General features: G+C 50.0%; 1 protein-coding gene across 3 annotated transcripts in view; it reads right to left on the reverse strand.

Moving 5' to 3' along the window:
* Positions 1-19,295, reverse strand: part of NEK8 (NIMA related kinase 8) — a 299,189-nt gene that overhangs the window by 108,344 nt on the left and 171,550 nt on the right. For all 3 annotated transcript variants that reach the window (XM_078680094.1, XM_078680095.1, XM_078680093.1), the window contains exons 8-11: positions 14,952-15,099; positions 10,884-10,960; positions 9,552-9,669; positions 9,168-9,318 (exon numbers count right to left, since the gene is read on the reverse strand). In XM_078680094.1, the coding sequence (XP_078536220.1) occupies positions 9,168-9,318; positions 9,552-9,669; positions 10,884-10,960; positions 14,952-15,099 (494 nt within the window). The remainder of the gene's footprint in view (positions 1-9,167; positions 9,319-9,551; positions 9,670-10,883; positions 10,961-14,951; positions 15,100-19,295) is intronic.

Genomic DNA, 19,295 nt, shown 5'->3' on the forward strand with positions numbered 1-19,295 from the left:
CTTCATGGTCGCAGTGATGAGTTTGATGGTAGCGAGATCGCAGGACGTGATGGTCGGCTTGTCGGCGGCGGTTGGTGGGGGGGGTGTGGTGCTAGACGGTGGTTTGCTGAAGTTGTCATAGAGGGCCTTGATCTTGAGATGGAAGTAGGAGCTGAGCTTGTCGTAGAGTTCCTGGGAAGGTGTGATGTCCGAGGCTTCGCAGGTTGGTTTCGCTAACTGTTGTATGACGTTGAACAGTTCCTTGGTGTTAGTCACGTTGGTCTGGACTTTGTCTATTATGAAGGTAAGTTTGGTGTCTCTTATGCGCTGATGGTATTCCTTCAGGGCGCTCTTGTGGTTGTTCCGTGCTTCAGTGGTTTTCAGGTATGGCCACGTTTTCTCTAGACATCTGCAGGAGCGTCTGGCTTCTTGAAGTTCTGTGGTGAACCAGGCGGCTTTCAGCGGGCATTGTTTGGCGGGGGACGAGGGGTGCGAGCTTGTTGACGCAGCTGGAGATCCAGCTGTGAAATTCCCTGACTGCGGAGTTGGTTTCCGTTGTGGCAATGGTGGGGCGTTGACGGAGGGTGGTGTTGAGGTGATCCTCTGTGACCTTGCTCCAGTTCCTTCGTGACGGGCGTGAGGCAGGTTTTGGTGCAGTGGTGGTGTTGAAGGTGAAATGGACGCAGTGGTGGTCAGTCCAGAGGGGCTGGGTGGTGTGGCAGAAGTGGATGTCAGTTCCTCCCGCGAAGATGGGGTCCAGAGTGTGGCCCGTTCTATGGGTGGGTGTGTTGACAAGCTGCTTCAACCCTAGGTTGCCGAGGTAGTCGAGGAGAGTAGTGGAGTCGAGGTCGTTGCCGTTGTCGAGGTGGAAGCTCTGGTCTCCGAGTAGAATGTAGTCCGTGGACGTGATGGCATTGGGTGCGGCGAGCTCTGGGATGGCAGTAGCGTGGAGGGTGTGAGGTCCTGGTGGTCTGTAGATGAGGGTGCCGCTAAGCGTGGTCCTGGGGCTAGTGTGGAACTGGAAGTGGTGGTGTTCTGTGTTGGAGTGAGGGTCACTCGTGCTGGATGTGGCTAGTCGGAGGGGGGTCTTGTGTGCGATGGCAAGTCCTCCTCCTGGGCGGTGTGGCAGTCCTTCCTCAGGATCTTGTAGCCATCCGGGATGGCGGTGGCCATGTCAGGACAGGAGGTGGGGTTGGTCCAGGTTTCCGTGAAGAAGGCGATGTCGGGTGAGAGGGTGTCGAGCAGGTTCCAGATCTCAACGGCGTGTCAGTGCAGGGAGCGCACGTTGAACAGGATGCAGGTCAGGGTTTCAGTGGTGTGTGTATCAGGCGTTCCTTCGGCGGGGGGTTCTATTGATGGTGAAGGATTTGCGGCAGGGTCTGCAAGAGAACTGCCCGAGGGAGGAGTTCGGTGAGGATCTTGCGCAGTTGGCGACTCTTCCGGGGTTGAGTGCGTGGAGGGTGGTTGAGTCGTAGCGGTGAGACCTCGGGGAACCAGGGGTCCTGCCGTTGGTTGCGGTCGGGTCGCGGACAGATGCAGGGACAGTAACGGCGGGAGAAACACCAGGACCTATAAGGTAAGGAAATCAATAACCGCCAGAACACGAAGCACACAAATATCAAGGCACACTTAAAAAATGCCAGGAGAACAAGAGGGGCACTGGAATTCAATAAGAATATGAGGCACAATACGCAATGCACACAGGTAGCGGACACAGGCAGTAATTAACTAGCTTGGATACGATGTCAATATCTGTAAACTTATGAAACAGAGAAAACCTTTCTACAATGTTTAAAACAAGTTTGGAATAAACCTGAATTTTGAAAAATAATAGAGTCATTTCTATGAACGTCTAGGAGTGCCTCCACGAGGGGATGTAAATGCAATTCTTTCGCTTACACCATTTTCATCAGTAATTAACTAGCACCAAGCGGGCACTCAATTGAAAATAGTACTGCAGCGTGAGAAAGGAGAGCTGCAGACGAGAACACCGGTCTGCAGGAGGGCTCAGGGTGCCGTCCTGACACTCGAAGCTGCTGGGGAGAGTGCTGGCCTGGTCTAGGAGTCACACCTAGCAATAAACTGCCTTTACATTAGTAGTGGTATACTCTGTAGACTCAAATAGTAAACCTAGAACTGAATCACTCTTAGCTATGTGTGAAAGACTATCTTCTGTCCAACTCACATGTGCCACTGTGTGACACATAATGCCGGCTACTTTCACACGGTCTCCTGTAGAAGAGCCAATATCACACAGTGGAACAAAAGATGAGCTAGAAACCCCTTCACAGAGTTGCTTTCCAGCACGTTTGGAGACAAGGCACAGCTGACGTCGATTATGGGGAGTGAAAGCTTCCCAGGACAATGGTTGCAGCTTTTGAAGCTTTCGTGGGGGTTTAGGTGGGTTGGGCAGAAGAGTCTTAAGAGTGGAATTGGCTCTAAGCTTCATGTCCTCCAAGTCCCTGCCCCCTCCTCACACTTGGAGACTTTTTTTTAAGATGGCAAGTCTGCAATATCAACTGTCACTGTTATTTGTTAGACACTCACTTCAGTTAGCTAAGAGACCGTAACAAACATTAAGAGCAGAAAGTACGGAAACTTAATATTTAAGTAGTTAGTTTGTCCTTTAAAACCACTTTATTCTTGAAGTATGAGTTACTTACCTTCGGTAATGATGTATCTGGTAGAGACCATTCTAGCCGCAGATTCCTTCACGTAGAATATTCCCAGGCGTAAGACTGGATCCAGAAACTTTTTGCCATGGCATCCCTGAGTGCCGGGGGCGGGACGACATCACGCGACTCCGCCCAGGCGTTGTCCGCGCACGTGACATCAGCGAGGTCACATAAGACCCACCCGGTGCGCCTAAGTCAGTTTTCTTCGGAGAACTTTTCTGCACCACAACGCAGAACCACCAGACAAAAAACTGTGGAAGTATGGGAAGAGTGTGCGAAAAGCAGAACATTTGAAAAGAAACAGTGACTAACAACACCACCACAGTAGTGTCACACCGCAGAACCCAAGGCAGGGAAGAAGCAAAAGAAGAAGAGTAGAGCCCTGCGTAGCCACCCTGCCAGCACATAGACAGCCTCCCACCTCTGTACCCAGGTGGCAAGGAACATGCGTAAGTCCTGGCACACGTGGGAAACGCACCACCCCCATCCCAAGCAAGGAAGGGGACCAGTTCCAACACAGACATGGACAACAAACCTCTAAGCCACCCCAACATAGGGCAACAACCCACAAGGGACAAGGGCAAGACATGGCCAGATGACCCTTAATCAGAGGACTGCAATGGAAGGAAGGGAGGGGAGGGAGGACAGGGATAGAAAGCGATCCCCCCCACACCAGGAGTAGCCAAAGCAGCAGGGTACCGAAACATTGGGACCCCATCCTCCAAAGAACCAAGGAGGAATGAACCGCCCCAGATGGAGCCACCTGTCAAGAACAAAGAAGACACTCACAGGAGATACAGCCCCCCACCGGGAGGCGAGTACCGAAGACCAACCCAAGGGTCCTCGCAGAATAGGGGAGGAAGGGCGGGCCGTGAAGTAATCTGCGGCTAGAATCGTCTCTACCAGATACATCGTTACCAAAGGTAAGTAACTCGTACATCTGATAGAGACTACTAGCCGCAGATTCCTTAACGTAGAATAGATACCCTAGTCATACCCCCTGGGAGGGAGGGACTACGAAAGGACCCCACCAGCCGATACAGAACAGAGGCCACACAGGGAACTAGATCTGTGGACCAGGTAAAACCTCGTCCCTGCCAGAGAAGGGAAACCCCCTCCAAGCAGACCCCCACCTACCCCAAAGGATGTAGGAGGGAGAGAAGAAGGCAGAAGCGGAACCAAGGGTAGGGCGGGAGAGGCCGAAGCACCCCACTGCCCCACAAGGCAACACAGCTTCCGCCCAATGCCAAGACAGGAAGGGAGGAAGAAGTAGAAGAAGCCTAGAAGACCCAAGGAAGCGAGGGAAAGAAGGCGAACCCACTCCAGGTGGAGACAAGCTGCCAGCCAGAACAGCGCTGGCAGTCAAAGCCGCCAGAAGCAAGAAGAACCGCCTGAGGCCCCAGGAAGGATCATCCCAGACCTTAGGGCAGGAGCAGGTAGAGGAGGAGATGCCCGAGCACACCACTATGAGTGGCCGCGCACACGACCACCGGGCACAAGCAACCTACACAACGCCATGGAGAACAGGCACCCGAAGTCGACCAGAACCCTCCAGTAGAGCGCAAGTCATATGACAGCTACCACAACCCCTCCCAGGGTACAATAAGTTCCAAGTATGGGAACCCTCTTTGGAAGGACTACCGAAGCAGAGGAAAAACAAAAAAGCCACAGGGAAAAAACACCTCCGCGACACGCTTGACAAGCAGCCCAAGCAAGCAGAAGGCCTAATCTCAGGGCCAAGTCTGCGCAACAATTGGAACACACATAATCAACAAAAGGGCCATCCAGCAGCCAACAATGCCAAAGTCCCAAGGAAGCTCCTTAAACAACAGGGGTAACCCGGTAAACCTATGGCATCTGGGTATATACAGTTTTTATAAAACAAAATGATGCCTTGGACTTAATTAGAACAAAACTTATTTCAAGAATGGGATCACTTAATTATCTCATTCTATACTTGATGTATTTGTATGAATCTAATTCTTATGTTTCAATTCACAGATAACCCCGCCCTGCACAAAGAACACCAAATATTTTTCTTTTGATTTTCAATTTATTTTGAAAGGAAAAATAGATTTTTTGTTTATCTTTTAGAGTCTCTTTTTACCTTATTTCGACCAACCAATATATATACACACATACACATAATATTTTTACACAGACATATACAATATATACAACAATAAACAAATACTACAAGGTTTTTTTGTAGTTAGCCCAACTTGTTTTACAGGATGCTTTGCTTTTACTTTAGCCTCAGCATTCCTTTTAAACAAAGTAAGTACCCCAAACCTATTTTGCAAGGAGTCTAGCAGATCATATAAAATTTTTGATCTGTCGCAAGTCTTTTTTTACTCCTTGAAAGGTCAATTGTCCCATTTACAGTTTCCCAGTCTTTTGGTTGGGGTCTTCTTTTAAATAAAGGTGTCGACGCGTTTCAGCCCTCTCATTATGGGCCTCATCAGGACTTGGGCCAATACAGTATTTCCGTTCTGTTGTGGCTTCTCTCAATCCCCAAAACGCTACTTCCAAGGGAGTTAATCCTCTTTAAAATTCGTCATAACCACGTAAGTCTGGGTATATGGTTCTGGAAATCCGATCCAACGGGCTGTTTTCGGTGCGGAGCGGCTTATCAGCCTCTTACTTCCCGTCTCCTATTCTCGCTGCCGGAAACTGATTCTCGGCCGGTCATGTCCCAAGGAAGGACGCACATGGCCAGAAAGTACACAACACAGCCAGAATCACCGGCCTAAAAAGGCCCAGAATCAACCCAACTCAGGAGTCAATTCAATTCAATTCAATAATTCTTTATTCGATTACAAATATATATAATCATAAAAGCGCATAATAAATACACTCATTAAAAATATAAAAACAATTATGAATATCTACAGAGAGGGAGGGGTAGCACTATGTACACGAACATCAGACCACAGTTCATTTACATTTTATCACGTCATGATTTTTTTTCTTGCATTTGAAAACATTTTTTAAGAAAACTGTTACAGAGGCTACTACAAACACAGTCTCTAGTTGTTGCAGTATAACATATGCTGGCCGGCACGTCCTTATAGCTAATAGTTTTAAAACCGGAACAATCCATGTTTTCCTCTGTATAGAATAACATTTGCAGAAAAACAGAACATGTATGGTGGACTGGTCTGACATATCATCACAGGGACGTTTACAGAGCTGTTTTGCCCAGTCATTTGCGACTAGAAAACTCAGTAGTCTATGCAGGGTACCCAGGCGAAAACGAATCAATAAAAATCTGTCATAATCAGTCGTTATAAGACTCCGTCTTGCGGTGCGCGGCGAAACAGCCGCGAGGGATGCTGGGGGATGTAGTTCCCTGGCGTCGAGATGGTTATAGCGGCACTCGGCGGCACTCAGCGGTGCAGCGGCCCCCCTCGGCGTCCTGTACCAAGTTATGGCAGATTGCAGACAGCATCCTGTGGCAGTGGCAGGCTATGGCAGGTTAAGGCAGGTAATGGAGGCAGAAATTAAAACGGGAGTCACTAAGGAGGGGACAGAGGAGGAGTGTAAGGCAGAGGGGGAGGAGGAGGAGGACAGAGCCCTGCCAAGATCCTCTGGATGGCGGAGTTGGCCGGGGCATGGAACAACAGGTCACCATCAAACGGAAGGTCGATGAGTCGCTCCCGAATATTCTCAGGGAATACTCCATCCCGAAACCAAGGATGGCGACGGAGAGCGACCGAGGAAGCCATGGCCCGGCCCAGCACCTCTGAGATGTCCAGAGCGGAACAGAGAATAAACGCCACAAGTTCCCGACCATCCAACGCATGATGCCGTAAGTCCACCTGGCCACCCTACTGAGACACTGCGGATCCCAGAGACTCAGCCGAGTCCCACAAACAGGAGGAGGACCGAGTCAGCACACACAAGGTGTTCAGGGCCCTCAGGGCAGCGCTGGTCGAGGCGAACATGTTGCACCCCAAGAGTCCAACCAGCGGGCCTCTCAGGATGGCGGAGTCAACAGCGGCGGCAGGGAGGGAAAAGCAGTTCGCAAAAGAGGACTGGGGGGCAGATAGGTGGAGGGAAAGGCACGCCGGGTGACGCGGTGCCGGGAGGTGCTGGTGCAGAAGATGTTGAGGCACCGAATCCCCGGAGGCAGGACGCCTCCAAGCCCCCGTCAAGGAAGAAAGGAGGGAACCTTCAAAGGGAAGTAACATTTCTCTCCCACCAGAGCCCTGGTGGAGGACCTCCAATAGGTGGTCCGCCAGAAAGTGAGCCACCGGGTCACCCATATGCAGGATGCCCAGCAGCCGTGGACACTGCATGAGCGAAGGCCGCACCCGCCTCCGTAGGGCCCCGCGGTGGGGAAAGCAGCTCCTTCGTGGGCGACGGCTGCCAACTGAGGCAGCCGTCCCCGAGGCCAAGTGGGATGGGCAAGGGCCAGACCTAAAAGTCAGAAGAAGCCGAAGAATGAGGGACCTGCCGCTCTTCTGACAAACACCTCTGCCTCAGGCCGGTGAAAAAGACACCATAAGGGACCAGTCTCTGGGGAGGACGACACCAAAATACAGCCCGCCTTCGGAGAAGAAGAAGCGTCTGAAGACGAATCCGCAGCCTGAGGCAGGTTGTCGGCACCATCCGGCGTCGCAGGACAAGGTTCCTCCAAGTCACCCCGCATCGAAGACCGGAGCGGAGCTGGAGTTGAACCAGCCCCGGGGAGGTGCCGGAACGGCGCCGACCCGACCCCCGTTGAGGTAGCCACCTGCGTGGGGGAACGAGCAGGGCCTGGGGAGTGGCACGAAGCCCTCCGCCAGCCGTGGCCCAGAATGAGACATAGATCGCTCAGCAACCCATGAGGCGGTGCCAGGGACGATTCAACCTCCGACTCGCCCTCCATCGAGGCAACCGGCTGTGGGGAGGGACGAGAGGGGCCAGGAGAGGGACAAGTGGTCCGCACCCGGCCACGACCCGGAGCGGGACGAGGAGGTTGCACAGACCCCTGTGGCTCCGCATGGTCCAGCGGCTGCCGGCGCCGTAGCGGCATCACCTCGGCCTTAGACAGGACGACCTTGTCAAATGACCAAGAGGAGCCGCGCCCCAACAGCACCACATCCTCCAAGCCTGGATCCGAACCAGACGGCGTCAAGGCCGGAGCCACCGGCGGAGCCGCGGAGGGCCATGCGCGAAGCGAGGGGTCCACCGACGCCCCAGGAGGGGAAGGAGGGGGGGACGCCAGCGAGGTCTGCAGAGCTGGCCTGTATGTCTCCATTTGGACTCTCGACGCTCCAACACTGGGTAATGGTGGATAGGATGACACGCGGGCCGCATCACCCGCGGAGAGTCCACGCCCCCAGCAGGCCGGAAACCAGCCCCCGGGGACAAACTGCGACACTTACCCACCGGGGAGCAACACTCACGTGACATCGGAGAAGGGCGAGGACGACGACCATGGCCGTACCTGAAGCCGTCCGCCAAAGCAGACCGAGGGGAGGACATCGACCTGGAGAGACGTGCTGAGAGAAGTTTCATGCTCGCTCCCGGTGCGAAATTTGGTGTCAACTGTTGACTGGCCTCACAGTCAGTGACGCTGTAATCCTCCGCCAAACACCACATACAAATGAGGTGCGGGTCCGTCGCCGACATAAGATGCCCACAAAACTTAGAAGTTTTGAAGGCCGAAGGCATTTGCACACTGTTCCACCAAAAGTAATGGGAAAAAAAGGGCCCGAAACAGGCCCATTGCAAGGACTGGATCCACGTTGCACGTGGAAAAGGAAAAAACTGACGTAGGTGCGCCGGGGCGGGTCTTATGTGACCTCGCTGACGTCACGTGCACGGACGACGCCTGGGCGGAGTCGTGCGATGTCGTCCCACCCCCGGCAGGGAGGCTGTGACAAAAAGTTTCCGGATCCAGGCTCACGCCTGGGGATATTCTACGTGAAGGAATCTGCAGCTAATAGTCTCTATCAGATGCACACTGTAAACAGCAACAGGCACTGTACTTTTTCCTAAAAACCTATCAAACTGGAGCGATAATAGGAAAGACACTTATTACTTGAAACTGGAAAATGTAACATAAAAAACACCCTTGCAGTTCAATCACTTCACTGATTCTCACCTGACAACTGAACCCTAAATTAAGTTGATCACTGTCACCTCATTTTGGTGCATGCAGCACTAGTGCCAAGCCATTTGGTCTGCAGTGTGCAATAAAATAATGAAGTCTGGAACCAGCTCTACTGTCAAGCTATCACAGAGCCCCCATGCTGTCCTGGCTATGTCGGGCTGCCACACCACTGGCAGGAATACCTAGTGCTGGTCCTGCAAAGCACTAACATCGAGCCTCTGGCTAGAAGACATGCCAGTGTATGCTGGTTATTTTTATTTGAGACATAATTTGTTTTATTTAAGTAACAGCAAAGTTATAAGAGTGTAACATTAAACATGGATTACCCTGACTCCAATACAACCGGATCAAGATTACGGCAAGAACATTCAGATAATGGACAGATACAGTAAAATGGTTCACACACTCACCTGTTGCTCCCACAGGCCAGCATCTTGTTCTTCACAGTGAGGATCATGGAGCTATCAATGGCACACAAGACCTTCTGGGGTTCGTGATCCGGTGGCACTGTCACCTGCTGTGGGAAATTATAGGACTCTTGACTCCCTAGTCCCAGCCGGCCTGATAAGTGGAAGGCAAACATATGATTGTTGACATCATTGATTATCACATGAATCAGTGATGGTCTTCACCATCAGCACATCGAACTGGGGGTGCTGAAACAGAGCATTTAACAAAACTGGAGTTGTTGTTAGGCAGCCTTTTGAAGTAAACTCATCACTCTAAACACAACTGCATCATTATTTTGGAAGAAAAATCATTTAAAATCTGACTCAAACAGTGACAACTCCTACCATTGTCTCCACGGCCCCAGGCAAACACTTCTCGCTCATTGGTAACGGCCAGAACATGAGACGCTCCACAGGATACATGGACTATCTCATACCCCAACAGGGCCTCCACAATTTTTGGCTGTAAGACATAAAAAATGTGACAATCAATTTTCTTTGTCTTCTTCTCTGAAGGATATCATAAGCATGGAGTGGATGGGCATCTTTTGTTCACTACAGAGATTACCACAGAATCTGACTCATGTTCCATTAAAAAAGCAGGTGCTGCTACAGCGGCTCCCACATTTTCACTTAGAGAAGCAACCTCTATAGTGACTGGCGTTAGGAACAACTATATCACTGGCCTTACAAGGCCCTGGACTAATGAAAGAAGATGATTTGATAGTGAGCAGTACTAGAGGGTTTTGTAGATCTGATTTTATTTGCAGACATGGGGTGTTGAGCTTAGGTCGATCCCAGGCCAAAATGTCAGGAAAAGTGGTAAATGTCATGTTTTTTATAAAATCTTTGATGGAGAGCCCACTGAATAGACATCCCAATGTGAAACTATGATATGTCTAATAGGTGCCACATTAGGTGCCACATAACATTCCAGAGTGCTTGAAGTGAACACTGGTGGCAAACAATTCCTTGAAAGCCAATGGTGTGAACAAGCCTTCTGTTTCTTAGACCCCTCCAGCTGTAAACTGGGAATTTTCCCACCTCACCAAATGTGTGCTTTCGCTGACTCAAAGGCAGTAAAACCTGAGTTTGATATTGCAAAGCCTCACCCAGCTCCACTATTGAAAACCCTCCATCGACAGCACTTCTTCAGTCGGCCATCAGCTTCGGAGTGTTATAATACCCGCCCAAAGTTTTTTCCTTTCTGCCATCTCCCTGAGAAGTCACACATATGAATACGAAACAATGGCCCCATGGGCTTTGAGAAAACTCCATGTGCTACAAAACCATTGGGGGTGGGAAGGGTTAGTTTTCTAGAAAAGAAAACAATTGTGATGGACCGGCATTTCAATTTTGCCAAAAGTGCTTCCATTGTGCTGACAGGCAGAGGGACCATCCCTTCAGACTCTAACTAACCCATTACCTATCTTAAAAAAGTTATCCAAGGTCCAGGTTTGCGTTCTCTAACTACACCCTGAACAGATGTAGGACAGACCACTGTCTAGGTTTGCCTACACACACATCCCACTTTATGGTGGGTGACTGGAATTTGTAGATGTATTTAGGAAGGGTAATCAGAGAGGCCACTCAGGATTTCAGGAAGAATGATAGAATCAGGCCATTATTTATAAATGATTGTTTTAATTGCTTCTCTTTCACAAGGATATTACAGACCTGGGAGACATCGTTGAAGTTTCCGTGCCCAACACATCCATTGCTGCCACTGCCAAACGTCATTATGATTCCCCGATCTGCAAGAAGACAAGAGAGTGTTACACATTGGTGAAAATAGTTCTCTATGGAACACATCTCTGCTCATAAACACCTTGAACTCATGATACTTTCCCAGACCATCCCAAAAGGATGTTCACACTTCCTCCCTCCATGGCTCCCTACTCTTCCTCAAAAGCCATTTACCTCTTCTCCCCCACACCCTTATCTCTGCTTCCCTCTCTAATTGCCCATGGGCCCATTCTCCCCTTCATGCCCTTTCCTCTTACTTAAAATCATCTTTCATTCATATGCCTTCTTCATTCCAGCAAACTTTATTTTCCCCTCACTTCTCCTTTTTTCTTTTTCCTATCTCTCTTTTTCCTGTTCAGAAAAGGGGGTGGTGATGAACAGAGTGTCTGAATTAAGCAGACCACTCTTACCCAGTCCAAAGATCAGGGCTTGATCCATCACCGTTATTTATCTCACTGCCCCATCCCAGCTCAGAACCTGGCTATATGCAAATTAGTCTGTCCCTGGCCCAGTGCATCATGGGAACAGGGCAGACCAAACTACCAAGCCAATTCTTCACCAGAAAGGAGACAAGCTACCGGGGCCTGATCTCTTGACTGGGTGAGAGTACTCTGCTTAATTCAGAGACTCTGTCCATCACCACCCCTTGTTGTAAATTATTTTGTCCACCCCAAGCGTGGAAGGGTATACTCAGATGTGAGTCCCTTGCTCATTGCACCATCAGGATTCAAGCAAGCCGGGCTGAAGACGCCTGAAATGGCAGAAACCGGTCCCCGGAAGCTTGTTTCCTTCCCAGTGTAAGAATTGGCTTCTGTAGTCTGGTCTGCCCTGTTCCCATGATGCACTGGGCCAGGGACAGACTAATTTGCATACAGCCAGGTTCTGAAACTGGGATGGTGCAATGAGCTAAAAAACGGTGTTGGATCTAGCCCTGATCTCTTGACTGGGTGAGAGTACTCTGCTTAATTCAGAGACTCTGTCCATCACCACCCCTTGTTGTAAATTATTTTGTCCACCCTAAGCGTGGAAGGGTATACTCAGATGTGAGTCCCTTGCTCATTGCACCATCAGGATTCAAGCAAGCCGGGCCGAAGACGCCTGAAATGGCAGAAACCGGTCCCCGGAAGCTTGTTTCCTTCCCAGTGTAAGAATTGGCTTGTGTAGTCTGGTCTGCCCTGTTCCCATGATGCACTGGGCCAGGGACAGACTAATTTGCATACAGCCAGGTTCTGAAACTGGGATGGTGCAATGAGCTAAAAAACGGTGTTGGATCTAGCCCTGATCTCTTGACTGGGTGAGAGTACTCTGCTTAATTCAGAGACTCTGTCCATCACCACCCCTTGTTGTAAATTATTTTGTCCACCCTAAGCGTGGAAGGGTATACTCAGATGTGAGTCCCTTGCTCATTGCACCATCAGGATTCAAGCAAGCCGGGCCGAAGACTCCTGAAATGGCAGAAACCGGTCCCCGGAAGCTTGTTTCCTTCCCAGTGTAAGAATTGGCTTTTGTAGTCTGGTCTGCCCTGTTCCCATGATGCACTGGGCCAGGGACAGCCTAATTTGCATACAGCCAGGTTCTGAAACTGGGATGGTGCAATGAGCTAAAAAACGGTGTTGGATCTAGCCCTGATCTCTTGACTGGGTGAGAGTATTCTGCTTAATTCAGAGACTCTGTCCCTCACCACCCCTTGTTGTAAATAATTTTGTCCACCCTAAGCGTGGAAGGGTATACTCAGACATGAGTCCCTTGCTCATTGCACCATCAGGATTCAAGCAAGCCGGGCCGAAGACGGCTGTAATGCCAGAAACCGGTCCCCGGAAGCTTGTTTCCTTCCCAGTGTAAGAATTGGCTTTTGTAGTTTGGTTTGCCCTGTTCCCATCATGCACTGGGACAGGAACAGACTAATTTGCATACAGCCAGGTTCTGAAACTGGGATGGTGCAATGAGCTAAAAAACGGTGTTGGATCTAGCCCTGATCTCTTGACTGGGTGAGAGTATTCTGCTTAATTCAGAGACTCTGTCCCTCACCACCCCTTGTTGTAAATAATTTTGTCCACCCTAAGCGTGGAAGGGTATACTCAGACATGAGTCCCTTGCTCATTGCACCATCAGGATTCAAGCAAGCCGGGCCGAAGACGGCTGTAATGCCAGAAACCGGTCCCCGGAAGCTTGTTTCCTTCCCAGTGTAAGAATTGGCTTTTGTAGTTTGGTTTGCCCTGTTCCCATCATGCACTGGGACAGGAACAGACTAATTTGCATACAGCCAGGTTCTGAAACTGGGATGGTGCAATGAGCTAAAAAACGGTGTTGGATCTAGCCCTGATCTCTTGACTGGGTGAGAGTACTCTGCTTAATTCAGAGACTCTGTCCATCACCACCCCTTGTTGTAAATTATTTTGTCCACCCCAAGCGTGGAAGGGTATACTCAGATGTGAGTCCCTTGCTCATTGCACCATCAGGATTCAAGCAAGCCGGGCCGAAGACGCCTGAAATGGCAGAAACCGGTCCCCGGAAGCTTGTTTCCTTCCCAGTGTAAGAATTGGCTTTTGTAGTCTGGTCTGCCCTGTTCCCATGATGCACTGGGCCAGGGACAGACTAATTTGCATACAGCCAGGTTCTGAAACTGGGATGGTGCAATGAGCTAAAAAACGGTGTTGGATCTAGCCCTGATCTCTTGACTGGGTGAGAGTACTCTGCTTAATTCAGAGACTCTGTCCATCACCACCCCTTGTTGTAAATTATTTTGTCCACCCTAAGCGTGGAAGGGTATACTCAGATGTGAGTCCCTTGCTCATTGCACCATCAGGATTCAAGCAAGCCGGGCCGAAGACGCCTGAAATGGCAGAAACCGGTCCCCGGAAGCTTGTTTCCTTCCCAGTGTAAGAATTGGCTTTTGTAGTCTGGTCTGCCCTGTTCCCATGATGCACTGGGCCAGGGACAGACTAATTTGCATACAGCCAGGTTCTGAAACTGGGATGGTGCAATGAGCTAAAAAACGGTGTTGGATCTAGCCCTGATCTCTTGACTGGGTGAGAGTACTCTGCTTAATTCAGAGACTCTGTCCATCACCACCCCTTGTTGTAAATTATTCTCTTTTTCCTGTTGCACTCTGCACTATCCCTTTGACACTAGGCTTCTCTCTACCATTCTAAGACCCTACGAATTGCCTTCCTCAACATTTCTCAGCCTTATTAATTTTGTTTGTCTCATTTTGTCCTCTACCGCTCTACAGCTTTACCACCAACGTACTCTACTGTTCCCCATCCTCCTTCGCACTATTCTCCCCTTTTGCACTATTCCTAATGCCTTTCTTTCAAAACACTTCCTCTCCTGCTATCCAACTTCCTATCCCTTATTCTCTTGCTGCATTCCCACTCCAGTACTCTTCCACGCCATCCAGTTTATTTGGTCACTTTACCCATCTGTGAATCGACTTTTCCTTCCATTTTTGTCAAAGTCCTTTGCCTCTAACCCCTTCCATTCTCCACTCTTTTCACAACCTCATGATGTTTGAATATTCCTATTGGTCCCTTATTGCCCTATGCCCCACTTCCTGCCATCTTCCTAGCCCTCGCCACAGCAGTATGACCTTCTCCATATATTTCTTTTTTCTCACTTACAATATCTCTTTTCTTCCTTTTCTGCTCTGCCATACACTTATCCTATCCACTGGACCATGTCTTAGTAAGACTGGGCTTGCCAGTGAATGACTGTTCTTCGTGACACATAGAGATACCCAACGTGCACATCAATGTCTGCAACACAAGTGGAGGTACCCAATGTTCAACCATAAACAAAATTCATTGACACTCCTTGGAACATGCAGGCTGGAGAATACCAGAAAGCTCTAAGCAAGATCCAACCACTAGCACCCTAGTACTGTCACAAAGATGACATGAAATTAAAACAATTGGTCTGACAGCAGACTTTTCCAGCACAATTCTTCTGTGGTGTATCAAAGGAAAGGGAGCTGACACCTACATTAAAAGGTGCCTGTACCTGTAAGGCAGGTAGTGAACAGATCCCCACAGGACACATGCTTGATGGTGACTCCAGACTGGCCCTCCAGGAAGCGAGAGATGAATTGTGGCTGTGCCTGCTCCATAGACCCAGGCAAGGAGGCCCCTCCAGAGCCCAATGGTGGAGCCTAGGTTAGAGAAAACACATAAAAAGCTTTAGCAAGAAAAGTAATAGATAAATAAGACATTGTACAAGAAAGAATGTGGACACCCGAGCACCCTTTACTCTGTGAGAGTCTGACGATAAAAAGGTTACAAAAAGGTTACAATAATACAGCAATATTGCACTGAGGTTATTTGCTTGGTACACTAGTACTCCTTATTTGATATCTTTCATAGTTTTCACATGTGTTTAACGTATATAACTCAATATCAATTCATCCAACATCACTTTGCTTTTAACAGATATTAAAGGGGCCATCTGGTGAATGAAGCCACAATAAATGTCATAACCCCAGCAGCCGTCATTAAACAAAGCAACATTCTTTTTTATTTGTTAATTTTTTTTTTTGATTAAAAACTTTTATTGAGCAATCAAATAAGGGTTACAAGGATGGGCCTACAACCACACGGGCCGGCCGCTAAAATCAAGGCACCATAAAGAAAGGCATAAGATCCCTCCCGTGGTCAGGCACAAAGCAGATACCAAATGTTGCTCGAAATATAGAACAGGACACAACAATTTTCTGTTATATATACACAAAAAACAAACTACAAAAAAGGCGAATGCATACTAATCAAAGTCAGCCCAGAAGGCGGAGGGGAAACTCACTAATCAGGAACACGAAAGCACAATCAATGAGATACGGCAAGGTGGGGGGGGGGAAAGCGGGGAGGATAAGAAAATCAGAGAACAGCATAAGAAATTTCGGGAACACCAGTCTAGGGAGATAGGGCAACATCGGGTGCGTCAACCAAGGGAGGAGTACAAATATTCCCACGATAGTCGTTCCACTGACCCCAAATCCTCGTCCACGCCCTGGGCCTGCCCCTAGCTATATAGACGGTCTTCTCGCGGAACATGGACCAGTCCATGTTGTCCTCCCACGCCGAGACGTCGGGAGGTCTAGATGCGCCCCAGAGTTGCGCAATGTCCCGCTTCGCAACCATGTACCCCAAGGTCGCCCATCTGGTCTGGGCCACAGAATAGTCGGTGGGTTCACACACATTCAACAGGCATCTTCGGGCCTCAGGCCGTAGGGCAATTCCAGTCACAACAGTCATCACCGCAAGCACATCAGTCCAGTAGGCCGCCACCCCTGGGCACTCCCAAAGAATATGCAGAAATGTAGCACTCATTCCACATCCACGTTTGCATAGACCGTCCGGGGAAAAACCCATCACAACCAGACGCGGACCAGTAACATACACCCGGTGGAGGATCTTAAGCTGAACCAAACGGAGACGGGCAGGAATGGCGACCTCTTTCGGAGAAGAAAGTGCAGATTGCCAATCTTCGTCATCCAATTCCAGCCCGTCGCCGACCCAAACCTCCCTAAGTCGGACAAGTAGATCAGCGCGATTATTGATCAGCTTTTTGTAAATCAGGGAGATTGTGCAATCGGGAAGGTGGCCATCCAGAATGCGATCTTCGAGAGGGGAGGACTCGGGGAGGGCCACATCAGGAGTCAGAACAGTGGCAAGGGCATGGCGGACCTGCAGATATCGAAAAAATTCCCTATCACTCAAGTCATATTCGGTCCGAAGGGCCTCGAAGGACTTCACTCTACCGTTCACACAGACATCACCCACTCTGCATATACCAATCATATCCCAGCGGTCAAAGCCCTTAGTAGACCAGAGACATCCCAAACGCTCGGAAGCATAAAGTGGAGTCGCCAGTGTCAGCCGATTCTCCCATCCCAAACTCACATTCGCGGCGCGCCATACATTGACTGCAATCCTGGACGGGCCCGTAAGATGGCGCCCAGCCGACCTGGAGTAAAGCGCTCTATTAAAATCCCCTCCCGGCAGCTGGAGTCTATCCATTTCAAAGGCCGGATCTCGACCTGGGGAATACATTGCGTGGTTAATGGCAGACAGTTGGGTGGCCCAATAATACCTCTTGATATCAGGGAGCGCCATGCCCCCGTCATACCAAGGGATGGTAAGTTTTGCAAGGGCGATACGCGGACGCCCGTCCCAAATCAATTGCCTTTGGAGACTCTCAATCTCTCGGAAATAGGCAGCGGGAATGTCATCATAGGAATTCTGAAGTGCGTAGAGGAACCGTGGCAAAGACATCATTTTGAAAAGGGCAGCCCTGCCCAGAGGAGACAGGGGTAACTTACGCCAGCGAGCCACATCCAGTCGCAGTCTAAGAAGCGGGGGGAGGAGATTACGTTCAAACCGGAGTGAGGAGTCCAGCGTAATAAAGATCCCTAAATATTTGAAGCCAGACTGGACAACCTGGATAGGAAATCTATCCGGCAACGGGGGCAGAACACCCGAAAGAACATACACACAGGACTTAGCCCAATTAATAACCAGACCAGAGTTAGCGCCGAACGAGGTGAGAACGTCGAATAGAACATTTAAAGATTTGCGCGGGGAAGTGAGGTAAAGAAGAATGTCATCCGCGTAAAGCGAGACGCGGTCCTCAAAATCTGGTGACCAACGGATCCCTTTGAGTGAAGGTTCCCATCGAAGCCACGCAGCTAATGGCTCCAAAGCAAGAGCAAAAAGTAGCGGAGACAAGGGGCACCCCTGTCTGGTCCCCCTACCGAGGCAGAAGGGAACAGAAACTCGACCGTTAACCACAACCTTCGCCAAGGGTTCGGCGTATAGCAACTTCACCCAACCAATAAATCCAGGGCCGAAACCAAATTTCTCAAGAGCCGCCCAAAGATAGGGCCACTCTATCGTATCAAAGGCCATCGAGGCATCCAGCGAGGCCAAAATGGCCGGCTCCGTCAGAAGCCCCGCCCTCGCCATGGCTCCGTGGAGACGACGCAGATTAAGAGCCGTGTTACGATGCGGGATAAATCCGGATTGGTCCGGATGAATCAAGCCGCTAATAACCGTCAGGAGGCGGGTGGCCAGGAGTTTAGCCAGAACCTTGGGCTCAACATTCAACAGGGAAATGGGCCTATAAGACGAACAAAGGTCCCGGGTTTTACCTTCTTTAGGAATAACAACGATCGTAGCCAGACGTTGATCATATGGGAGAATGCCCCGCTCCCGGGACTCCAGAAACATGGTACGAAGATAGGGCGCTACCTTATCAGGACGTAGCTTGTACAACTCAATTGGCAATCCATTCGGGCCCAAAGCCTTGCCCGAACGGAGTGAGCGAATGGCCGTCGCTATCTCGTCTGTGGAGAAAGGAGACTCCAAAGCGACTCGGTCGAAGTCGGAGACACAGGGCAGAGCTATATCACGCAACAAGAGGCAAGAGTCATCAACATCCCGGTCAGACACAGGGGAATAAACCACACGAAAATAGTCAGCAAAACATTCCACTATTTCAACCGGGTCAGTCATTCCCACACCATTCAAATTCTGAATCACCGGTACCACACGATTCGCCCTCTCCTTCTTGTCCAGCCACGCCAGCAATTTACCCGCTTTGTCCCCCACATCATACAAACGACCCTGTTGCTCCCGAAACATCAATTTAGCCGCGTCCGTAACCAGAGACCTATAAGCAAATTGTTTCAGACCCAGGGCGTGGAGTCTATCAGGAGTAACAGTCGATTCCAGGTCGGCCTCCATCTCTACAATTTCCCTCTCGAGTTCCACCACCTCCCGATTCCTTGCCTTCTTGGATTCAGCAATAAGGGAAAGGGCCTGTCCGCGGATCACTGTCTTAAAGGCCTCCCACAGGGACACCGCAGAGGAGACGGACCCCTCGTTGTCTAGAAAGTAATTGTCCAACGACTTAAGCAAGGGACCACGGGTCTCGGGGGCGGTTAGATACCATGGATTGATAGGAGCTACCCGGCCCGCCACCTCCACCCCCACCTCAAAACAGAGCCAAAGCGGGGAGTGGTCGGAGATGCCCCGGGGGAGGTGTCTAATCTCCCGAACAGCCGATGACTGCGCCGCTGGCATCAGGAAATAATCCAGTCTAGACAGACTCCCATGGGCCCCAGAATGGAAAGTGTATTGAAGCTGAGTAGGGTGCATGAGTCTCCAACAATCCACCAAACCAAAAGTATCCAGAAACCCACCCAGCCATTGTTGGGCCGAAGGAGTGTCCCTAGGGGGGTGACGATCATGTAGACCGGAAAACACAGAGTTAAAGTCACCTGCTATGAAAAGAGTACTGTCTGGGAGGCTCAACAACACCCGGCCCAAATCGGAAAAAGTAGAGGTCTGTAGA

This window comes from Lissotriton helveticus, chromosome 3_1 (assembly GCF_964261635.1).
Source record: "Lissotriton helveticus chromosome 3_1, aLisHel1.1, whole genome shotgun sequence".
In the NCBI taxonomy this organism is placed as follows: Eukaryota; Metazoa; Chordata; class Amphibia; order Caudata; family Salamandridae; genus Lissotriton; species Lissotriton helveticus.